This window comes from Desmodus rotundus, chromosome 6 (assembly GCF_022682495.2).
Source record: "Desmodus rotundus isolate HL8 chromosome 6, HLdesRot8A.1, whole genome shotgun sequence".
Taxonomy (NCBI): domain Eukaryota; kingdom Metazoa; phylum Chordata; class Mammalia; order Chiroptera; family Phyllostomidae; genus Desmodus; species Desmodus rotundus.
In genome coordinates this window covers 123,434,911-123,458,688 of record NC_071392.1, presented here as the reverse complement: position 1 = coordinate 123,458,688, position 23,778 = coordinate 123,434,911, and the positions used below count along the sequence as shown (strand labels likewise).

General features: G+C 40.7%; 1 protein-coding gene across 1 annotated transcript in view; it reads right to left on the bottom strand.

Annotated features, from left to right (window-relative positions):
- The window catches only part of SLX4IP (SLX4 interacting protein), a 210,782-nt gene that overhangs the window by 70,859 nt on the left and 116,145 nt on the right, over window positions 1-23,778 (bottom strand). The window contains exon 3 of the mRNA XM_053926902.1: window positions 1,842-1,931. Within this exon, the coding sequence (XP_053782877.1) occupies window positions 1,842-1,931 (90 nt within the window). The remainder of the gene's footprint in view (window positions 1-1,841; window positions 1,932-23,778) is intronic.

Below are 23,778 nucleotides of genomic sequence, written 5' to 3'. Positions count from 1 at the left end.
CATGAAATCTCAACCATGAGATGATCTAATGACAAAAGAAATGAAAGCACTGAGACACTGAACGCAGGCTGAAGTCATACACTTTTCTTGACTAGCTCCCCACCACCACACGCACACAATTATCCCCGAGCAATTTTAATGTCAGTGAACATATTTTAAAGGAACTTAAAGGAACTTTGCTTTGAGAGCAAAGCTCAACTTGTTGGCACGACCTTCCCTCCTGCAGCTGCCACTGCAGCAAGCTCTGCAGGTCCAATCATGCACCTTTGCTAAGTCATGCCCTGCTGCCCGGATGTAGGTACTAGGTGGAGCAGCACAGCTGCGTGCAGCACCCTGGAAAAACCTAGCCTCATGCTTTGGCTAGGAGGTGATTCACATACTCACAGCTTTATTTTAAAGCCTTCCAAATAAACTGACTCTTGGCAAAACTGACTGAGTATCAACAAGAAAAGTCTAAGGCCGAAGTGGTAAAGCTGAGAGAAAGTGGAGGAGAATCTGGATTCTAGAATGTTGCCGATGTAAGTTAAGTCAGAAGACTTTTGGGTGAGGTCCCCTCAGGTGAACATTAGTCACTTTGGGGAAATGAACTGTTTTGAATTGAATCATGGGGACATGTGTTGGTAACCCAAAGCTTGGAATTATATGGAGTTAAGTTGTAGGGGAGCTGCTGGCCCACTAAATCTTAAGTCTTGACCAGAGCAGCATGTGGTTATTTACCTGAATGATAAATTCTCCCAGTTTCGGGCCACCAGGTTTCTTTTGTGAAATTATGACAGCAAACTCTTGATAATTTTATTACCTTTTGATTAAAAATGTATTACCCTATAAATTTTCTTTTGGGGAGATTTTGTTCCCAGTGATCTCCAAAAGCTGATGGAAAAGTTATCATAGTAAGAGTATGTGTATGTGTGTGATTAGCACTAGTGTCTTCTCAATGGTGGTAACCTTTTAATAAAACTTACTTTTATTTCTAGTTCTAAGAAGCTATTGTGACAAACAAATATCATGGACACATGAAGTCTGTGTAGTATTTTGAAAGTTATGTAAAAGCCACTGACTGCCTCGCTATCTCTGCTCTCTCTCTGGTAAGCAAGGATCTGAAGAAGGAAGCAAAGCACCTAATGAGAGCTGATGCACTTGCTAACCCTCTACACCAAGGCAGTACTTGGGTGGGATAGCAGATACCAGGAGTGACCCAGGCAGCCTGTGGTGGAACCCATTCATTACAGATGAGGAGGCTGAGGCCCAGAGAGCCCAACATCATGCTCCCAGTCAAACAGCTATTCACTTTACTGACTGACCAGCCAACTAGTGACTGAGTGACCAACTAGTGACTTACTCTCAACTGAGTACAGTGAGAGAGGGAACACTGTCAAACATCTCTGCACTTGTTGTCACAGGCTCATGCTAATAAAAGGATGATGGAAGATAAAAGTGCACAAGACTGGGGTTTCACACAAGTGTGACAGATCAGCCTTGTGTGAGCCCCCACACCTGCTCCAGGTGCTGGGTCTGTCCTTCACAACCAGTCAAATTAAAATCCCTGCTTACCTGGAACAGTCACTTTAATTTCTTTTAATACAGAGTACTCCTTACCCCAAACAAAGAGGAAGGGAATTTCTGATTTAAATATAGAATAGCATATGAAATGTATGACTGCATCAGTTTCTAAAGAAAAAAAAAGCAGGTGTATATCTGTCACTGGAAAGACAATACCTATTTTTTAAGGGTTAAATATCACTCAACATTCTTGCCCACTAATTAAAAAGAAAGCTTGAAAAAGCTAATATTTCTTCCAGCAGTAGCTACTGGCACTTAAATAGTGAAAATTTTTGTGGTACCTCTTTGTTCTGTTCAGAAAACCAGCTGGTATCTTTGTTCGAACCTTGTGGCAAAACATGAAGATCCACCAGGACAGCGAAATCCCCACACTGAAAGACAGTAATGGCAGAGTTAGCTCATGCCCAGCAAACAAGGAGATCTAATCTCACAAATTCCTATGTGGTTGCTCATGAAACGGCAGCAAAGTTCACTACTTAGACACAAATGTTCATAGGGGTCAGGGCTGCGAGTCATAACGTACTACTCTTTGAAAATTTAATATTTATGGTAGGAATGCTAGGGAGGAACATCATTTAAATCAGAATAGACCAGCCAAAATATTTCTCTGGGCGATACCTTGAAAGGGGATGCCCAGGCATCCAGAGGCAGTTGGAAGACTATCAAACACCAGAGAAGTAAAATAGGTCAGAACTAGAGAGGCTCCAGAAAAGAATGATTCAGGAGACAGTCAGGGGAATTCTTTCTCCTAGGTAGGAGAGAACAAATATTTAAACTACTGCATTTGTAGACAGACAAAAAGATTGGCTGGGACAACACATTTTGGAATAGGAACAGAAGCATGAACAAATGAAAGGAACCAACAGGAGGAAGGCAGATGCTGAATGACAGTTACCAAAACTACGTGAGTTTCATTCATTGAGATACACTATAAAACAGCACAAGGCCTGCCTTCTTTCTTACTCTATAGGCTAGTAGTGCTGTCTAGCACTTTTGAAAAAATGGAAATATTATATATACATACCAGTTAACAGGGTAGTCAATAGCCATATGTGATTACTGAACACTTGAAATGTGGTGACTGTGACCCAGAAGCTAAATTTAAAAATTTTTTTAGTTACAATTTAAACAGCCACACGTGGCTAGCAGTTCTGTGGTATAGCTACAGACCCTGTAAAAAGCTGTAGCCTTATAAATTCTCAACCTACGAGTGAAGTAGCTTCTGAGCCTCTTAGGATAACTGTGGAGGACCTAACTTAGAAAGGACTAGAAGACCAAGGCTGCAGGTTGAGGGTGGTCTAAGAGGCCCAAAGGTTCTGTTTACGGCCTGCAAGAAAAAGTCACCTGTGCACCTCTTCGGCAGAACATTTTTTCCCATTTTAAATTCTGTGCTATAACTCAATGGTGAAAAAGTATTTTCAACTAATAGTCTGAGAATACCAACTATAAATATGGTAAGAAAATAAAACTTGACATCTAACTCGAGCCATACACAAAAATTATTTTGAGATGGATCATTGACCCAAACATAATAACCAACTATTTTCCTGACTTGGAGTAGGAAAAGATTTCTTAGATAGAACCCCAACCCAGAAAGCACTAGATATAGGAAAAAAAATGCTCTCTTAGACTTTGTCCAAATTTAAAACTATTGGTCATCAAAAGACACTATTAAAAACATGAATACATATGTCATAGAGTGGGAGAAAATATTCATAAATACATATATCTGACATAAAAGGATGGGCATCATATTTTGGATACAAATAGATATAAAAAACCCAAACTTGAGCAGACACTTCACAAATAAGGTCAACAAACAGCTAATAAACACATGAAAACAGTGTTCAACATCACCCGTCGGCAAATGCAAATTAAAACCAAGAGACACAACTACATACCTACCAGGTGACTACAATGAAGACAGACACACCAAATATTGGTAATGATGTGAAAAGCAATCTAAACTCTGACACAGTGCTAGTGAAAATGTAAAATGGCCAACCACTCTGGCGAATGGCTGGTCAATTTCCTATAATCAGTTTCCTATAAACATACATTTATTTACTGACTAAGCCAGCAATTCCATTTCATGTATTCACCAAGAAAAATAAAACACACGTGCCCAAAAAACTTGGAAGCAAATGCTCGAAGGAGTTTTATTCATAGCAGCCCACATAGAAGACAATCCAAGTCTATCTACAGGAGTACATTCATTCAATGGATATATTCGCTCATTCAACTAGACTATGACACACTCAACATGGACTAATCTCTAAAACATGGTAAGCAAAAGAGGCTAACCTAAAATAATACATCAGTGTATGTTTCCATTTCCATAAAGTTCTAGAACAGCAAAATTAATCTTTGGTCAACGCAATCAGAAAAGTGGTTGCCGTAAAATACACATAATACACAAACACATAATGAAACACATTTAAAAAAAAAGACACAGTGATTGCCTAGGTAGGAACTGAATGAGAATGGGCGCATGAGAACTTTGTTAAATGCCTTGATATTATATGTGCCTAAGATCAGTCCCTTTGCTTTCATAGGAATAATACATCAACAATAAACAACTTTTAAGTGCTGAGTAAAAAATGTTCATATTTGTTGCTACTTAAAATGTAAGTCTTATGTCCCTGAAAATGTGTGGGTATTTTGGGGGAGACCAAAGTGAAGCTTACGGGGAAATAAATCACGAGGAATAAGGAAAGATGATCTCCCCTGATGTCAAATGGTGCAGTATGGCTTACTGAACTGCAGCTGCAGGTTAGTGTGTCGCAACAGGAGTTTTATTTTAATGAAAGAGAACTGAAGAGAACACTGAATGGGATTAAAAAACATCAATGGGTCAAATGGAAAAGTTAAGTATTGTTTTGTGAAATTCTGTATGAGTGTACTGAGTTATAATGTAAAGCCTATTTCTTACTGTGGGTTGTGGTCAAAACTGTTTGAAAGCTATATTCAAATATACTGTTATTTAAAAATTTTCTTCCCAACTGTTGATTATAGAGTTAACCTTTAAGGAGTATGCTGCCACCAGGTGGAGGTCTTCTGCCACAACTACCTGATCTTAGCCAGGAGTTATTAACCTTTCATGTACCACGGATCTCTTTGGTCAGCTATGAGGCTGATAAAATTTGCTCAGAATAATATTTTTAAATGCATGAAACAGAATGAATAGAATTCAAAAGAAAACCAATTTTACTAAAGTATGGTTATCCAAAATTTAAAAATAAAACAATTTGTGATATAGTAATGTATATACCTGTTTAAGGTGTTGGCTCTTGTCACATAATGGTGGACCTAATAACTACTATAAATCCAAAATAGTGCTAAACATAAATGATATATTCAGGTATGTACCACAACTATAATATATAAAGAGATATGATATCTAATGGTGACAAATATAGCTAATACTACTGTGTTCTGCATATTTCATAATAAAAATACATTTATTAGAAGTTGGCCAAAATAAAGACATTAACTTTTTCCCCACCCAAGTTCACCAACCCTGTGATTTCTTTTTTTTAATAATTTTTATTGTTATTCAATTACAGTTGTCTGCATTTTCTAACCCTGTGATTTCTATCACAAGCCTGTTGAGGCTCCATGGATTGCAGAACAAGACTCCTCCAAAGCAGTGACTCATGCACTGCTAGTAGATGTGAAGTATAATGCAACACAATGTACTGGGTTTTTCCATAGGTGTTCAATCCTAACGCCTCAATCAAACCAAGTTCTTTGTTATTCCTTCTTCATTAGCAAAAAAAATAAAAAATTAAATAGTAAAAAAAATAAAATAGAAATAGTGATGCTTGCACAATCTAAACAGATACTATGTAACAGTAACTTTCTAAAGAATTAAATAGCAAGGTCCAACTTGGTATTTTGTCATCATTTTGTAAGTTTGATCCCAAACAAGCCAGTATAAGTTTGATCAAAAACAGACTGATTAGAATGTCTTTTTAATTTTTTAAAATAAATCATCAAATCTTACTCTGGTGCTCAAACCTCCCAGGATTTCTGCCAGACTCCCCTGTGGGCATGCACGTAGTCCCTTCACCCACAGCAGGGTTCTCCCTCAGCAGCCAGTAGTTCGCTGGAGCAAGAGCTCTCTGAAACTCCCACACTAATCAGAGGTATTTTGCCTTTCTAAAGTTCCTACTTTCAAAGCTTTGCTGCTTTTCTCTCAGGAGTAAACAGAAGTTTAAAAAAAAAAAGCCTCTCACGGCTGCTAGCACCACAGATTCTGCTTCTCCTCCTTAATTAAGCGGAGGTTATTTCTACTCTCAGCAGATACTCCAGCTCTCTTCTGAGAGGAGCAACACACTCGCCACCATTTATTTCTTAGGCCAGAACAGCTCATTTACAGAGGCCCAGTTACCTCTTTAACAGGCCAAAGGCTACTTGAAAAAGCTGCACATCCTATGCCCTGGGTTGTGAAGCAGCAGGTAGGCCAAGGTCTGGTCCAACTTCTAGCCCTCTCCACCCAGAGGTTTTGGCCAAACACCTGGAATTCAACCCTAACTCCTCCCTTTCCCTAACCCTCCACAATCAGTCACCAAGTCTCCTAGATTTTACTTCTTAAAGAACTAAACACATTCCTCTTCTCTTGTTCTGTTATCATCTCTGACTTGGAATAGGGCTGCTTCTCTTGGTGTCCCAGATGAACTCTCAATGCCCCTACCAGCGCAATTTCAAGCATAAAATTGGAGCGATGTGCTCCTTCTGTGGCTATAACACTCAAACACCTCAATGCTCCTGTGCTTAGCGAATTCCTATACATCCTTGAATCCTAGGAAGAGTGTGGACATCTCCAGGGAACTTTTCTGAACAGCCTGTCCCTCCTTCCTCCTGTTCAGACACATGCTTCATGTGCTTATTTCCATATTAAATGGCTGATCCACATAGGGGCTTCCCCTACTGCTATTAGCTCCTTGGTGGAGAATAGGTCCAAACCTCAGTAGACTCTGCACCCTGGGATTAGCACATTACCAGCTCACAGTAAGTGCTTAATATTTAATGAAAGAAAGAAATGAACAAGTGACAGGACAAATGAGTTCTGAAGTTTGGGCAAACCATAGCCTTATCTGCAAAGGCTCTAAGGCCCTTATCTGAGGGCTCTAAGCTCATTCTGGCAACAAGGCCATTCTGATTCAGCCCAGGACACTGATGTGTCAAAGAACAACTTCCTCCCTCCCTATTCTGGACTGGCAACAACTATGTCATCAGCAATCATTTTCCATATTTTGGGGGAAAAAAAAGGAGTACAAGGATCCTAGGATTACCTCATCCTAAAATCACTGCCAACCAAGATTTTTGGTGATTTTTCCTACTTCTTTCCTAAGAATTCCACAGCTGCAACTTAACTTGAACTATTTCCAATTCTCCAGAGGTGGGAGATCTTGTCTTCTAATTTTACATTAGGTGTAAAATAAAGGTGAAATGCTAACAGGTAGACATCTTGGAAATAGGTTCAGAACTCTGAGATATATGGAAGGTTTCCCACATTCATTCATTCTCCACTGAGCTTCATAGGGATATTGGGCCAGATCCTGAGAGAGGGAGGGGCAGCAACAGAGCACTATAGGAAGGTTGATCACAGAACATACTGAAGGACCAGAGGTAGCCCAGTGGCAACTGTGCCTGATAGAGGACATGGAAAAGAGCAAGTCTCAGCTAAGGCCTGAGAAATAGGGCAAATGGTGGAAAAAGAAAAACAAATAGCACCCACAAAAGAAAAGAGGCCCAGATAGCTTGGAGTACGCTGGGAACAAAAGAGTTTGGCAATGCAGAGACAGAGTAACAATGAGACCAACAGGGCAGGAAGGTTCAGACCCTAAAGGAGCCCTGTAAAGGCCAAGGGGGCCAAGGAGACTTGCAGGCCAGAGAGCTGTCTCAGGTAGGAGCGTGGAGCATAGCCTGATGGGGTGAAATCACTACGGCCAGGCATACAGGTTTAAAACCACCAGAAGAACTCAAACAGGAAACAATGGAAGCTGATCCTGAGGTGAAAAGGAAGAGGCAGATTTGAAGGATACTCAGAAGACAGAATCAAGAACCACTGTTATACTTCTGGTCAAGATGGAGGCATAAGTAGACAAGCTTTGCTTCCTCATGCAACCACAAGAAGGATCACATCTAATCTCAAAACAAAAGAACCCAGAACTGCCAGAAAATTGAATAGTATGGAAGTCCGACAACCACGGATTTAAAAAAGTTATATTCACCCAGATAGGTAGGAGGGGTGGAGAGGACATGGTGTGGCCTAGAGAGGTGGTGGCGGTGGAATGGGTGGTCCCACAGTCATGTGTGGTAGATAAAAATTGGGAGGGATACCTTGGGAGCAAGTGATCCTAGCCCCAGAGCACACTGCACAGCCTAGGGTTTCTGCACTGGTAAGAGAAAGCCCCATAACTTCTTGCTAGAAAAACCAGTGGGGGTTGGGGCAGCAGAAGAAACTGCTGGTTTCTAAGAAGAGTCTGGTTAAAGGGCCCATATGGTATTAAAACTTGGGCAAACCTACCCAGTCTGGGATTCAATACCTGGGCAACAGCTTGAAGGGCGTCAATCGCATATGGGGACTGGGTGAAGTGACTGGAAATGGGGTGAGTGCTGGACAAGGCTCCAGAAGCTAGGCAGTGGCAATGTCCCCTCTCAGGCCCCTCCCCCCAACACAGTGTCACAAAGTGGTAAAGTGGGTTTCCCTGTCCTAGCGAATACCTAAGGCTCTGCCCATTCAACTTAACAGGTGCACTAAGACAGGGAGTCAAAGCAGCTCTGCCTAATACACAGAAACAAACATGGGGAGGCTGCCAAATTGAGGAGACAAAGAAACATGGTCCAAATCAAGAACAAAACCCCAGGAAAAGAACTAAACGAAACAGAGATAGCCAACCTATCAGATGCAGAGTTAAAAACACTGGTTATCAGGATGCTCGGAGAACTAATTGAGTATGGCAAAAACATCAGGGAAGAAACAAAGGCTACACTAAGTGAAATAAAAAAAAAATCACAGGGAACCAACAGTGAAGGGAAGGAAGCTAGGATTCAGATCAATGATTTGAAACATAAGGAAGAAATAAACATTCAACCAAAACAGAATGAAGAAATAAGAATTCTCTGAATAAAAATTAATTAATTAATTAAAAAAAAGAAAATGCAGACAATTGTAACTGAATAAAAATAAATTAATTAATTTAAAAAAAAGAAAAACTCAAAGAAATGAGGAGAGGATAAGACGACTCTGGGACATCTCCAAAAGTGCCGACATCTGAATCATAGGGATGCCAGAAGGAGAAGAGGAAGGGCAAGAAATTGAACACTTATTTGAATAATGAAAAAAAAATTCCCTAGCTTGACAAAGAAATAAACATACAAGTCCAGGAAGCACAGAGTCCCAAACAAGGTGGACCAAGATACATCATAATTAAAATCCATAGGTTAAGATAAAGAGAATCTTAAAATCAGCAGGAGAAAAGAAGACAGTTACCTATTAAGGAGTTCCCATAAGACTATCTGCTGATTTCTCAAAAGAAACTTTGCAGGCAAGAAGGGGCTGGAAAGAAGTATTCAAAGTCATGAAAAGCTAGGACCTACAACCAAGATTAAGGGAGTGTCTAGCAAAGTTATCATTTATAATGGAATGGCAGATAAAGTGCTTCCCAGTCAAGGTAAAGCTAAAGGAATACATCATCACCAAGCCATTATTACATGAAATGTTAAAGGAACTTATTTAAGAAAAAGAAGATCAAAATTATAACCATTAAAATGACAACAAACTCATAACTATCAACAACTGAATCTAAAAAACAAAAACAAACTAAGCAAACAACTAGAATAGAAACAGAATCACAGAAATGGAGATCATGTGGAGGGTTATCAGTTGGGAGAGGGAAGGGAGAGAATGGGGGAAAAGATACAGGGAAAAAGATACATAAATGGTAGGTACAAAATAGACAGGGGGGTGTTAAGAATAGTATAGGAAATAGAGAAGCCAAAGAACTTATATACATGATCCAGGGACATGAACTAAGGGTGGAGGGATTGCTGGAGTGAAGTGGGGTACCAAGTGAAGGGGGTAAAAATGAGACAAGTATAATAGCATAACCAATAAAAAATTCTTTAAAAAAAAGACCAAATCAAGAGTATGTGGTTAGGTGTGAAAGAAGGAAGAGCAAGGATGACGCCCAAGGAACGTGAGTAGTTCAGCCAGGCCCATGAGATTGTCCACAGGGAGCTCATCCATATGCATCTATTGCAATTGTCACCAGCATTTTACACCCACCTGGATTAAGAATTTAAGGCATCTCGAATTAAAAAGGCAAAGATTAAAAATGGAGGAAATAAGTAAAAAATTTAAAATCAGGGTAATATAAAATGAAGCCAGCGATAGGTTTGTACAAAATTCCCACCATAGTCCTAAGCCTCTGCAACATTTGGCTTTGAATTTGCCCGTTAGAAATGTAAAAGGCCAACTGGAGTCCATAAAATGAGATTGATTTTGTGCTGAGAATAACTCAATCATTCTAATACTAAATCTAGAAAGATACTTCTTCTGAATGGTTTCGTGAAAAAAAAAATGGCAATTCTCCTCCTGGAGTATGGACTTTATTAAAAGGCTTTAGGAAAAACATTAAATACTTTCATATCAAAACAAATTGCATGTATGTTACAGCATGATATTAAAAAGTCATGTGGTTTTTAAAGAAAATTTAGTACTGTTTACACAGCACCTGTGTTCCAGGCTTGTGCTAAGTTTTACCTATAGTATTTAATTTACTCTTCACCACTAGCTTGTGAAGGAGCACAATTATTACTCACATTTTATAGACAAGAACATAGAATCGGAGAAGGTAAGGACTAGTCCGTATTACACAGGCAGTAAAGGACAGACCCAGGAGTCAAATCCAGATCTGTTAGACTCTCAACCCACTGCCATGCTTTACTTTGAAGAACGATCCCCTCTGTGGAAGGAGATTCAGGATTCCCTTCCAGACTCTATGGTGGGGGCACACTTAAGGCTGCCTAGCCTGACACCCACTCCACTGTACTTGGGAACTAGCCCCCTATTTCCTCTAGGGTGAGCGATGGCAGCCATGTGTGCCCATTAGCACCAGGTAACTGCACCAGGGATTCTAAACAGGATCCCTCAGCTCCCTTCCCTGGGCAGCTTGACTGGGCAGGCACCAAGCCTGTTAGAGCAAGAATGCAGTGCAGTGGCAAAGCCCCACCACAGAGACTGGAAGAGTGGCCAGGGAGAAGAAAGGATGAGGGGTGGGGGGAAGAATGCAGCAGAAGCCGACAGCAATACATCGTGTGGAAGGTGAGGTGGGGTAGTAAGAGAGGTCTCCTGACATTAACAATACTACCCAGAGAATTAAAGCTGAGGAAAAGCCAACACAAATATTTTGTTGATTTAACCCACCTTGGCCTGTTCCTCATTAAAATATTTGCCCAAGAAATAGGATGGCATATACAATAAACCAGCTGACAGGATGGAAGAATAACGAGTCATTCTACTGGAATATACTCTATCTTTAATCTAACTGCAAAAACTTGCTAAGGGTGAACAAATTGGCAACAACAACAGTTAAGATTCACGGAGCACTTGTGTGCCAGGTACTATGTGTCAAGCCTTTTCAGTACCTTATTGCATTTCATTCTCATGACAACTCAGAGAGGCATAAACGATTACCACTCAGTGTTCTGGAAACACTGAGAAACTTAAGAGCTCTCTTTCTCTTTTAGAAGATCCCTGGTGATCCTGGCTGGGTTTTGTTTGGTGTGGTGCCTTGCCAACCTGGCAATACTTGTCAGGCCAGGTACACGGAACACTCTATAATCTTAGTAACAGAATTAGACACAGCCTGAATTTGAGATCACAGCACTCGGAGAAAGCCCTCTAATGAATGACAAATGGGAAAATGGCCTGGCACAAGTCCAAGGCTGCAAAACTTTTCTGACACTCCCCAGTTGAGGAGTGGTGTGCTACCTCGCTCCTCAGGGTGTCAGTTTCCCTCTGTGTAAAATGAATGGACACAACTAGATCCAGGTGCCTTCCTCTTTAAGATTCTACCTCCTGGTTGTGTTTTGGTTTGCAACCATTTGTTTGGATTCTATTTGCCCACATAATGTTTGCCCTCCTGTAAAGGTTACAAAAAGCCACACGGAGCCCAGCACTTTCTATCAGTTCACTATGTGCCGCCCAAGCACAGCAGTAAAATCCACCATCATTTTGGAATAGAGAACAGGAGGGCACACTTCCTGTCGGGCTGACTTCTGTGGGCATGACTTTGACTTGGCAACCAATGACAGAAAATGCCGGTCACATGGCTAGAAATCATAGTATAAGCTGTGAAAAAGGAAAACACTCAATGAGTTGACTGAGGCAAAACTTAGCAACCAATGGGCTCTTCCCCAAAGCGTTCTCCAACACCAACAGGCAGGATTAGGCTGTTCTCTGCTGCCACAGCATTTTATTCCTGCTTCTGTTGTGGAACTCATCACAGGTTGTTAACATCCATCTCCATTAGTGGCCTTTGAGGAGTCGTTGCTAATTTCTGTTACCTTTCACTTGTCAATGCCTAGATCAGGGCCTGGCACACAGATGGCAGTGAAGAGTATTTCTTAAATTAATGAAAAAATACAATGATGAAAATAACTTAAGTATCTGTCTGGCCTCTTTTAAGGAGGGATTACCACTCTCTCACCTGCACCCTGTCCTCAGAACAAGGAACACCACAGATTTAAGTTCATGGTTTACAACTAAGGTTGCCACACCTACTCACAGAATATGCCACCAACAGAAAATATGGTCACCCCAGAAAATGAGTAATGATGCCCACTGCTCCATATTAAATAGTTATTTTTCCACCTTCCCATCAGATGGAACAAGCTGCAAAACCTGGATGACTGTGTGAATTCAGATCCATTAGAGGAAACATGTGGGGCATCCTTGGTTGCAAACAGATGGCTATTTCTTTGAGCTCCAGTGTTTCTGGTTGAAAGGCCTATAACGGGAGGGTGTGGCTTGTCAGAATGAGAAGGAATCAGAGGGAGTGTCTCTCTCCTGTTTGGTGCCTGTGGTGAGACTTGACTACAGGTCAGGGATGTACACCTTTCTAGTAACTTGTTTTTTTTCTTAACAGATGTATTGCTATGATTGGGAAAAGATTCTACAGGGGGAAGGAGCAAATTACAAAGGAATGAGAAAGTTAACAGAAAAGCAGAGTTAATGGGTTTGATGACAACTCCTAAAAGGAGAGGAAAAATAGAGTAAGAGGCTAACGTCCTTCAGTAAATTATCTCTTGTTTCCTACTATGAAAGTTTTGGGTGCTCATATAATGATTAGAGTTTCCTGTATAAGACTTGGAAAAGGAAGCTAAGTGCTACTGGGGATGAAGCAAAGACAACCAAAGTGCTTTTATGAAGGGATGCTAAAATTTAATGTATGCCACTAGAACTTTGGGTAGTATTTGAGACTGATCTAAAACCCAATGCTGCATCGAGCTACAGTTTAGGAACAGGCCTCCAGTCACCCCCTGTGAAAGATAAGAAGTGGCTTCGTTTCTTCAGATGCTTTCCCTAATGATTTCCAAGTCATTACTCCTTCAAATTAACCTGCAAGACACTAATGCTCAGGAGACTGGCCTGTGGATGTACAGAGCATGTACAGAAGTGAAGTGCACCGTGGCTTGGGGGCAGGACACACCTGACCTCAAGCCCTGCCCGGAACCTCAGTGCTTCAAGACTCTGGAGCAATGTAAACTTGTAAAATGGAAGTTCCTGCAATGCAAAGTAATGAAAACACCTTACGGACTAGTCTGGAGGATTAAATGAGAAAATGCAGAGACATGGTTTCAGCACAGTGCCGACCATACAAAGGGCTCAAGAAAGAAATATGGGCTGGGTTTTCTTTTTTATTTCCTCCAAAGGTAGAATTTGTCTCAAATTTCAGGGCATTTTAAATGAACTCTAAATTGTCGGTTCTATTGGGGCATAGGGTTCCACCTATTCCTACTAAAAGCTAATGAATGCCTCGTATTTCTTGTGCAGTTTTACTCTGGCCACACATTGCTTCTTAGAAGAACAGATGGTTCTTAGTCACAGTAGATTACAGGTAAAAATACGAATTTTCCTCTCACATATTTCTTCAACAGAGAACACGAAAAGGAAAAGATAACCTGACAGAAATTATGGTGTACTTGTCTGTAGAGAACTTAGGCTGAGAGGGTCTTTAGTGGCCAGGAAAACAAGCAACACTGACAGGTAGCAACATTTAGACCAGCCAGGAGCATGCTCGGAACTACTTAGGGCCAACTTAATTGAAAATGGAATTTGGTAAGAAGAGTTAGTCCCCACAAATTCCACTTACAATTTTACCCAGCATGTGTTATCAAGAAGCTTTGGAATGTGGGTTTGAATTGTAAGAAAATATTCTTTTATATCCCCGAGAATCTTGATATTTTTCAATGTCAAGAACAAAAGAAAAGCAGTGCAGCCTCTAAGTTAAAGAGATTTATGACAAATTATAAATGAATCACAATGAAAAAAGAAAAACTAACATTCCCCTAGTGCTCAATACCTAGAATGCATGGATTGTTCAAAAGGTTGGTAAGACTTGAAGGGAGATTTCTTAAAAAAGGGAAGGAGATAAAGGATAGGCAGCACAATTTTCCTACCTCTTTGAGGCGGTGTAAGTGGGAGTAGGGCGGACCCAAGCGTCTTTGATGAATACTTTGGGGATTCTGGATGACTGAATTTGGTTAAATGTAAAATAATTTAAGGAATCCCCCACATCAGTAGCTTTTCTCTGGAATCCTCATCTACTTTTAAATATACGAAAGGACTTGCCAGATAAATCTGTGACGGGCACTCTCTGTTCAATCCAGTTGTCATTTATTTTTTCGTGCTGTGTTAATATTGTGTAAGTACTGTTGATAAAGGGGGCTACACGTGCTCTTCTAAACTGGGTAATGGTAGTACTTTCCACGCCAGCTTTTATAGGCCAAAGATAAGACAGGAGGGCAAACGGAATCCATATACATGGCTGCAAACCAAAACACAACCTGAGTGAGGACTCCTTGGGACCTATCACACATGAAAACCTTCCACTTCCATAGGGCTCACAGTTAGCAGACCTTCTATGAGGCTCAACCAAGCCAAGTGGGGCCATGCTTACCATCCTGATTCTGTTCAAAAAAGCTCTGTGTGTGTGCAACTTTAAGGATATTTGCCCACTAGAGCCTAGAGACCTAGCTCCCAAAGTACCAGTAACATCGGCATCTTCTGGAGCTTGTATATGCACACTCAGAGTTCCCAATCAGAAATTTTAGGGGTAAGCCCAGGATCCTGTGTTTTAACAATCCCTCCAGATGATTCTGGTGCATGCTCAAGTTTAAGAACCACTGCGGTAGGCTAGTATGTATCCTTGAGGGCTACCGCTATTCTGTGCACAATAGAGCAACATTTTTGGAGGTTACAAAAGAAAGGAATATATATATGATTAGGTTTAACAATGTGACACAATAGAAGGTGACAGCTCACCAGAATCAAATTATAATGCTAAAACTGACAAATAAAGAACATCACAATTTTATCTTAATAAGAAAATAATTACCTTACAGTTGTGAGAAACCCAAGTTATGAGTTTCCTTAAAAAGAAAAAACAAAAATCCTCCAGAGGTGAATGTGATGTGCAGGTTTTACAACCACAGATATAATAGTGCCTCACTGAGCATCTTAAAAATCCACCTTTGGCCCTGGCAATGTAGCTCAATTGGTTAGAGAATCATCCCCATATACCAGGGTTGTGGGTTCAATCCCCGGCCAGGGCACATACAAGAATCAACCAATGAATGCATGAATCAATGGAAAACAACAAATCAATGTCTATGTCTGTCTGTCTGTCTGCCTGCCTGCCTGTCTGCCTCTCTCTCCCTCTGTGAAATCAATAAATAAAAATTAAAACAAAAAAGATTTTGCATTTGAAAAAAACCCCATCTCTGGATTGGGATAATAAAAATGGTGATGAAAACCCCAAGAAAAAAAGAGATTACCAGCTAAATTGTGGTAGAGTCTTAGGAGGAAATGAAAAGAAAGGCCAGAAATGGGAAAGGAAGGAGTTTGTAAGCCTAAAACAGACAGGGAGTCATACAACTGCACTTAAGTCCTTTACATGAGTTCAATTCACGGGGCTCAAGGGAACCCATCCCATAGCACGAAGAGGATGGGCACTGCACATGGCTGGCCACTGGGCTGATGAGGACCACTGGAGTTGCAAGAGATCCTACAGAGGGTCAAATGACATCGTACTCTGCAAAAGGGAGAGAAAGATAGATTTTGCAACTATAAATTCAATCCCTAATGGGTTTTTAGAGGGGATCCAGAAGAAAACTCAAATTATGAAAAACAAACCTAATTTTCTTTCTTGATGACATTCCTAGACTGGGATAACTGGTAAAATGTGATTGACAAAGAAGATGTAAACCCTGCCAGTTTTCAGGCAAAATTTCCCATGACCACACCAAAACAACTTTTGTCAAGGATACCAATGACCTTCCTGTAGCCAATCCAATGGTCAATTCTTGGTCTTCATTTTACCTGACCTCTCAGTGCCATCTAACAAAGTGGTTCAATTCCTTGATCCTCACTTTCCTGGTTCTCTGCCCTCTTCACTGTCTGCTTTTCCTCAGTCTCCTTTGCTGGCTAGTCCCCAGTGCACCAACACCTGAAGAGGGGTCCTACCTCCACCTACACTCTCACCAGTCTCAAGCTTTCAGATACGGGCAGTTCACATGCTGATGACACCTCCTGTTTCTGCTGCAGCCCGAACCTCCCCCAGCTCCACATGCACACATCCAACTGCCTACTCCATATCTCCACTTGGATGTCAAATAGACATCTACAACTCAGTAAGTTCAAATCCAAACTTTACCCTCAAACTTGCTCCCACCAGGTTTATTTAAACTGACTTGGTAAGTGAAAAACTCCATTGTTCTAGTGGTTTAGGTCAAAGCCTGGAGTCATCTTTGATGCTTCTCATCTCCTATTCTGCATCCAATCTATTAGCAGACCCTTTCAGTTCTACTTTCAAAAGGGCCTGCCTGACATGCAATAGGAGCTCAATAAATATTAACTAAAAAAAAAATCTATGAATAAACAAATGAGTCCTGGTGAGTAAAAAATAAGGGTGAAGGAAATGACAGAAGCAAATGACAGCAGAGAAACCACAAGGAGACAGGTATTGGCTCCATGTAAGAAAGACTTTTGAACTGACAGGCTTTCTAACTGGGAAATGATCTGCCATGGGAGGTGGTGTACTCACCACTCAACCCAGTAGATCAAGCTGTACTTACACAAAATGTAAAAATGGACAACCACAGCAATATAGCATTGTTACCACGGGGCAGGTCTAGTTGTGAGGAGTGATAAAAACCACGGAAAGGATCTGCTACTGACTTAGCTGCATTTTAACGATAGCCACCTTTAATCATCTAAAGCACTACTGGCTATTGGTTTTTGTTTTTTAGTGCACTCCTAAAAATGTGGGCTAACTGACCTCAAGAGTCAGAGAACTTGTCTTCTAAGAGACACTTTAACATATAAAGCATGGGCTTTAGAATCAGGTGTATGTGGGAAACACTGGCTGTATCTTTTACTTGCCATATGGCCTGGGGCAAGTTTCTCAGGCCGTCTGAATCTCAATCCCCTCATCTGTAAGATGGGAGTAAGCATGCCTGCTCCCACACAGATTTCATTAGGACTACATTTAAAAAAGAGACAGTACAGTAGTAGTTAACAAATAGCAGTTAACTAATAAATTGGGAGTAGTTAACAAATAATGACATCAGTCCCAGTAAGCCCAACTAATGAGGGTGACAAAATTGGCCAGTGCTGTCCAGTAACTTTCTGTGATGAAGGAAATGTTCTATACCTGCACTGCCCAAACCTTAGTTATAAGCCACCTGTGGCTACCAAGCACCTGAAATGAGGCTATGCAAACTTTGAATTTTATTTCATTCCGATTAATTTAAATTGCTTTATTAGTAATTATATATTAATTAATTTAAGTAGCTACCTGGTACTAGAGGCTACCATACCAGACAGCACAGATACTTCCCTAAAGTGACTCCTGGCTCAGAAATCCTGGTTTTATCGTTGTAGTGAGAAACTAAAACCAAAAGAGCAAACAACAGTTCAAACTCCATAATAGGAAGCGCCTGGTGATGCAAGGGGGATTCCCATCCTGCAGGGAATTCCAGAAACCTCCTCAGGACTGCATGTGAGGGAATGATAGGGACTAACCTGGGAAATTTCTATGAACTTTACCAAGGACGCTGCTGATCCAATAGAACTTTTATTTAAAGGTGTTTTCCTTGTAAATAGAAAATGATGCAATAAAAACTGTTACTGCCAATTAGAGGATTAAGAAGTTTAAGTTTCCCTTCACCTTTCACCCTGTTAACCACAACCCTGGTTTATCAAATCAGAAAACAAAATTTGAGCAGAATTCTTAAAATTATTATTGCAGCCACTATAATCGCTCCTAATCCCTTGGCTTTTGCAGAGAATGAAACTTCAAGTTTGGTGCTGAATTTCTCTTCTTACTCAGCTCTGCTTCTCAGAGCTCAGGAAACAATCCCATAACAATACTTTCATCACTGCTTTATCAAGTTTTTACAAAATGAGCAGGAGTTCAAAGGGAATTTTTAACCAATTCATGCCCAAGGCAGGAAATTGAAATACCAGATGGTATAGACAAATGTTAGACAAACACAGGTGAGGTTGGCTGGTGAGAGCCACAGTTTTTCTTCTACTGACCCACTTTCAGAGAACTACAAAGAGGAATAAAGGGAGGTAGCTAATTGGTCACAGAACTTGTGGAGAGCCACCTCTACTTTCCTTTTCTAATTGAATGCTGGGAATAACACCCTCTTCGAGGGCTGCTCAAAGGGGAAACGTGCTGCGACAGGAGACCACTGATGAAATGGCTTCAGAAGCTGAGGATCGTTAATTAAGAATACTGAGGGAGAGGGTGAAAGCTTAGCTGAAACTAGTGGGAGGGACAACTCCGAATCAACTGCCATGTACTAGCAATTAAGCCTCATGAAGGTTGTCAGTGGAAAGTTGCAGCTCCCAGGTATTCCTCCTTGGGTAAGTGAAGAGTTTCCTGAAGTGACTGAACTCTGAAGACAGTATCATTGACTTGAGAGTAATATTTCCAACGTCCAATATTGTGTACCCTTACTCACCAGGATTCTCAGGATTCAATGTCTTCTAAGCACCACTACCCTCTGCCTGAAATTATGTTTCTCAACCGTGAGTGTGCATATCAGATTCACCAGGAGAGAACGTTACAAACACAGATTGCAAAGCTTCACCCCCCCACCCTCAGAGTTTATTTCATAGGATAAAGGTGGGGCTGAGAATGTGCATTTCTAACAGAATTCCTGGTGATGCTGATGCTCCTAGTTTGGAGACCACACTTTGAGAATCAATGGCCTAGAAATAAGGCCATTGGCAACCTGGCAGCATATTAAAATCACCTGGGGAATTCTGAAAGACTACTTTCAAATTCTACTCCAGACCAATTAAAGAAGACTCTCGTGATGGGGCTTAGATATCAGTACATTTTAAAAACTCCCTCCCTGAGTGTAATATGCTGGCTGGGGTGAGAAATACTGTAGAAAAGATCTCCTTCAAACTATTTCAATTTGGGGCCTACATGTAGTCTACACATGTAGCCTTGCATCTTCTTGATTCCACTTACCCTTGGGTGGTGATATTTTGCTGGTTATTTTTCCCCTGCGAACCAAAATATAATGATCCTCCTTGTACCAGCAACTCTCTCTCCCTCTCTCCCCAAGAATTCTCTGAAGGTTAACTAATTAGAGCAACTGAAGATCTATGAACACTGATATAACTGCTAATCTCCTGAACACATGGTAGGTAACAAGTGATAAATTTTGAAATGAGAACCCTACAACTACATGAGCAGCAGGTAACAATTTTTAAAACATTTAAAAATCACCTTGAGTCTTTCTTCCTCAATTTCTTTTCTATTCTTCTCCAATTCCTTTTCCTTCTTTCCAAATCAGATTCTACTTTTCTTCATCTTTACACATCTATCATTTGCCTGCTTCCACCCTTCCTTCATCATCTCTGCTTTAATAACACAAGTATGAAGTTTATAGTTAGTTATTCCTACAAAATAAAGTTTTATGATGCCTGTTCCTAATTTACCAAATAGGGGAACTAAATATTTTTCTTGGTGAGAAAAAAGAAGCAAAATTAAATTATTTTTGGTATGTACCTCCTGGTGAACTCTGCAGTGGGCTTCAGCCCTCAACAGGAAACCTATTCCCCACCCTGAATTCCTCAAATTAAGGAATCTTCAGGCTAAAATATGCCATGTGCCACACATCAGCATCTATTGATGAAGTATCACAGTGCAATTTACCTCTAAGTCATGAGGAAAAGAAATACATCATTCATAATCTAGAACTGTGGTTCTGAAGCAAAATCACCCTTCCCCCTCCCACTTGCTGCCCCAATGTGCAATGCAATGTCTGGAAACATTTAGGGTTGTCAAGACTGGCACCTAGTGGGGTTGAGTCCAGGAAAGTGGCTAAACATTGTACAATGCACAGGGCAGCCCACAACAAAGACACATCTGGTCTGTACTGTCACTAGTGCCCAAGTAGAGAAACTCTGCTCTAGAAATTGCTACATGAAATCATCTGACTTCTCTGATACTGGAGAATTTGCCGGGATTAAGGCCAGTCAGGAGAGGGAAGAGAAAAAGGAGGAAATGGTCTGGAGTTGAAAAGAACTGGGGCTGCTGCCCATCCTCCCCAACTGCCCAGACAACACAAAAAGGATCCTCTTAGCCTTGACCTTACCACAAAGTGTCAATGAGGGTTTTTTTTCATGGGGTTAAAGATTTAACTTGGTAATAGAAACATTTCATGATTCACCACCTGGCCTACTGACAGACTATCCCCACTCTATAAAGCATTCTTATATCACTGTTAACTTTTTTTTTTACAAGACTTTATTTTACTTATTTTTAGAGAGAGGGGAAGGGAGGGAGAAAGAAAGAGAGAAACATCAATGTGTGAGAGAAACATCGATCAGTTGCCTCTTGCATGCCGGCAACCGGGGCATGTGTCCTGACAGGGAATTGAACCAGCAACCCTGTGGTTCACAGGCTGGCACTCAATCCACTGAGCCATACCAGCCAGGTCGTTGTTAACTTTTAATAAGGACTAAACCAATGAATAAATGAATGAATGCAGAGACTCTGAACAGATATTTTAGAAAGAGACTGTATCATTCATGACTTCTGTAAAAATCTAAATGATAGTGCTGCCCCTTCTCTTGAGAAACAATTAATCATTTTTATTTTGGCCAGTTTGCATGGGGTTTTTGCATAGGAGTAGATGGGGTAACACAAGATTTTCATGCATATTAATATCATAATGAGATCATGACTATTAAATATATGCCCCGTGACTATTAAATTCCTAGAAAAATTAAACTGATTAACAGAACTGTAAATATCAAATTGATTCAGCTTAAAAAGATCAACATTGTGTTTAGATCTTTAATAACCAAAACTAGTATGGTAGTTAGCTTTCATTTGTGATACTTTTCAGGTTTTAAATGCCAAATAGCTACTAATGGGGCATTTAAAAATCTAAATTTTAAATGGAGTTATATTTATAAAGTGCTTAAATTTCTTTAAAAATCTTACTTCCTTTCTAGGTGTTCACTACAGGGTTGATTTAAATAGCAAAGCTCACTTAGCGTTCCTGATTTCTTACCTTTTCCCAGTTGGGGAAGGAAATAGGGGTTGCCAATCAAAGATTGGTTAGAAAAGAATGAGCACCAGCGGGAAAAGCGGACCTGTCTTTTGGTTACGGCAACCCCATATTCTCATTGCCCCTCCCAATGGAATTAGTTATCTTAGCATATTCTTAAGTTTTACCATGTAACATAACTTATCTCTAAATTAGTAATTGTGTAAATATGCCACCAAGAAATGCTGAAATGGTCCTATTGAATATGAATAGTTTATCCCAGGCCTATAATGTTCTGTGTCCTAATGCTTCAGAGATACTGACATTTTATTAAAAACATATTCCTTGGGTTTGCTGCACTTACCGATGCAAATACACACGTTAGCTAATAAAACAGCCAGACAGAGTTTCATAGGCAGAGAAATGGCTGAAAGAAGTCTTTTTTGCTAGAGATAAAGTACTAAACTACAGAAAATGATATGGATATTTAAGGTAGTCCCCACAAGCCGAACTGTAAATAAGGTTAGACCCCCACATGGTTCCACGGTCTGAGTATACATTACAACATTTTAAACTAAACGTTCATTTTATTATAGGGATTTATGCCAGCTGGCAAAGCATCGTTGAACAGACTGCAAAATGAGCTTGAGTTTTCCTTCCTTGTAAAACTCGGGGACGTTTGTAGCATTACCAGAAGAGGGCAATGGCGGCCCGGCTAGCATTACTCAGGGCCACGACAGTTACCTGCAGTCAAGGTAATACCTCCCAAGAGACTCAGACCTCAGGAAATAAACCTGCATGCAGACTGCTGGCTTCTAAGTATTGTGCATGCAAAGACACAAGGCTCTCTGCCTTTCCTTTTTCTGGAATTAATTAACAGGCAGCTGCAAGACCACATCATTCCAATTTTTCTAACTAATTATGTAGAAATACTGCTCTTTCAAACTCAACCAACACATTTTAAAGTTATCATCTTCCCCTGGTCATACAAGCCATAAAACTCTTTATATTCCAAAAACGAGAGGGTGCTTTAAAGACTTCTGAATGGAGAAGACTATTACGTAAAGAGTGCACTGGAAGCCTGCAAATTACCATAAGGGCCATTCTAAATTCAGATTCAAATTCACTTTGCTGACCCCACCCTGGCTTTGCAGACTCCTGTGGCAGATTCTCAGTTCTGTGGCCTTTTTACCCTCATGAGTGTTTCCAAGTTCATCTTCCCAAACAGCACTTTTCCAGCTCCTTCAAACTTTTCTAAACAAAGCATTCTCCAACCTCCTCTCTGACAAACCATTCACTCTGCTGTACAGGCTTACTCAAAAGTTGCTTTTTAAACACTTACTTTTAATGAAGGAAATGATTTTGTTTTCAGTTAATAAAATTTCAGGCATATGCAAGCAGTGAATGGGTGGGATGGCCTGGGGGTAGTTGTAATGGGGGTGGGGCATGAATGCATGAAACACTGGTGGAGTGCCCATATTCTTTCTTAATTTGGGAATCCACAAGCCTAAAGATGAAACCTCGTAAGTTCACACCTTGACTTCTGAACCTGTCCAACACTACACATTCTCCCCAGACCTGCTCCTTCCCTGTTCTGGCTCAGCCAGCAGTATCGACACCTGTCCAGTTCTGAAACCTTGACACATCCCTTTCCTCAGTAGTCACATACAACCCATCACTACATCCTGTGTTCTCCCTCATTCATCATACTGGCCTCCCATCCAAGCCACCACCTCCTCCTTCCCGGCCCCTAACTATAAGTCTCCCGTGATCTCCTAATTCAACCCACCTTCAATCCATTACCAGCTTACTCAAGCTGGTAATTTTTTGAGGGGTATTCCACTGCTCTCAGAAAAAAAAAATAGTAATAAATAAATTCCTTATGATGTCCTGCAAGAGACTGACAGACCATACATCCTACTTTGCCCAAGTCAGTCTCATTTTATGCCTATTGTCCAAACATAATTATTAATTGCACCCCATTTTGATCTAAAAACTGTCCAAAGTAGCTACAAAGCCTCTGTGAGGTCTGGCCCCTATCAGCTCCTCCAGCTCCATGTCAATCCACTGTCCCCTGCACTCTCTGCTGGCCTTTGTTCATTCACTTAATTTTTATTAATGAAAGCACACCAGACACCTATCCTGTGCCAGAAGCTGAACACAGATCAGGGAACAAAGCAGACAGAACCCTGGGTCTGCTGGAAGGTGCTCCCCTACTCTGCCTGCACCCACCTCCCCCTGTGCTCACATCAGGGCTTCCTTCAGCCTTGGCTCAATGCCTCTTCCTCATAGAAACATTCTGAGAGCTCCAGACCAGGGTGTCCCACCCTTTACCTTGCTGGCAGCATCACATGCCACTTTTTCAAACGATGGTTCAAGACTGCAATTTTTCCTGCTTCTGTG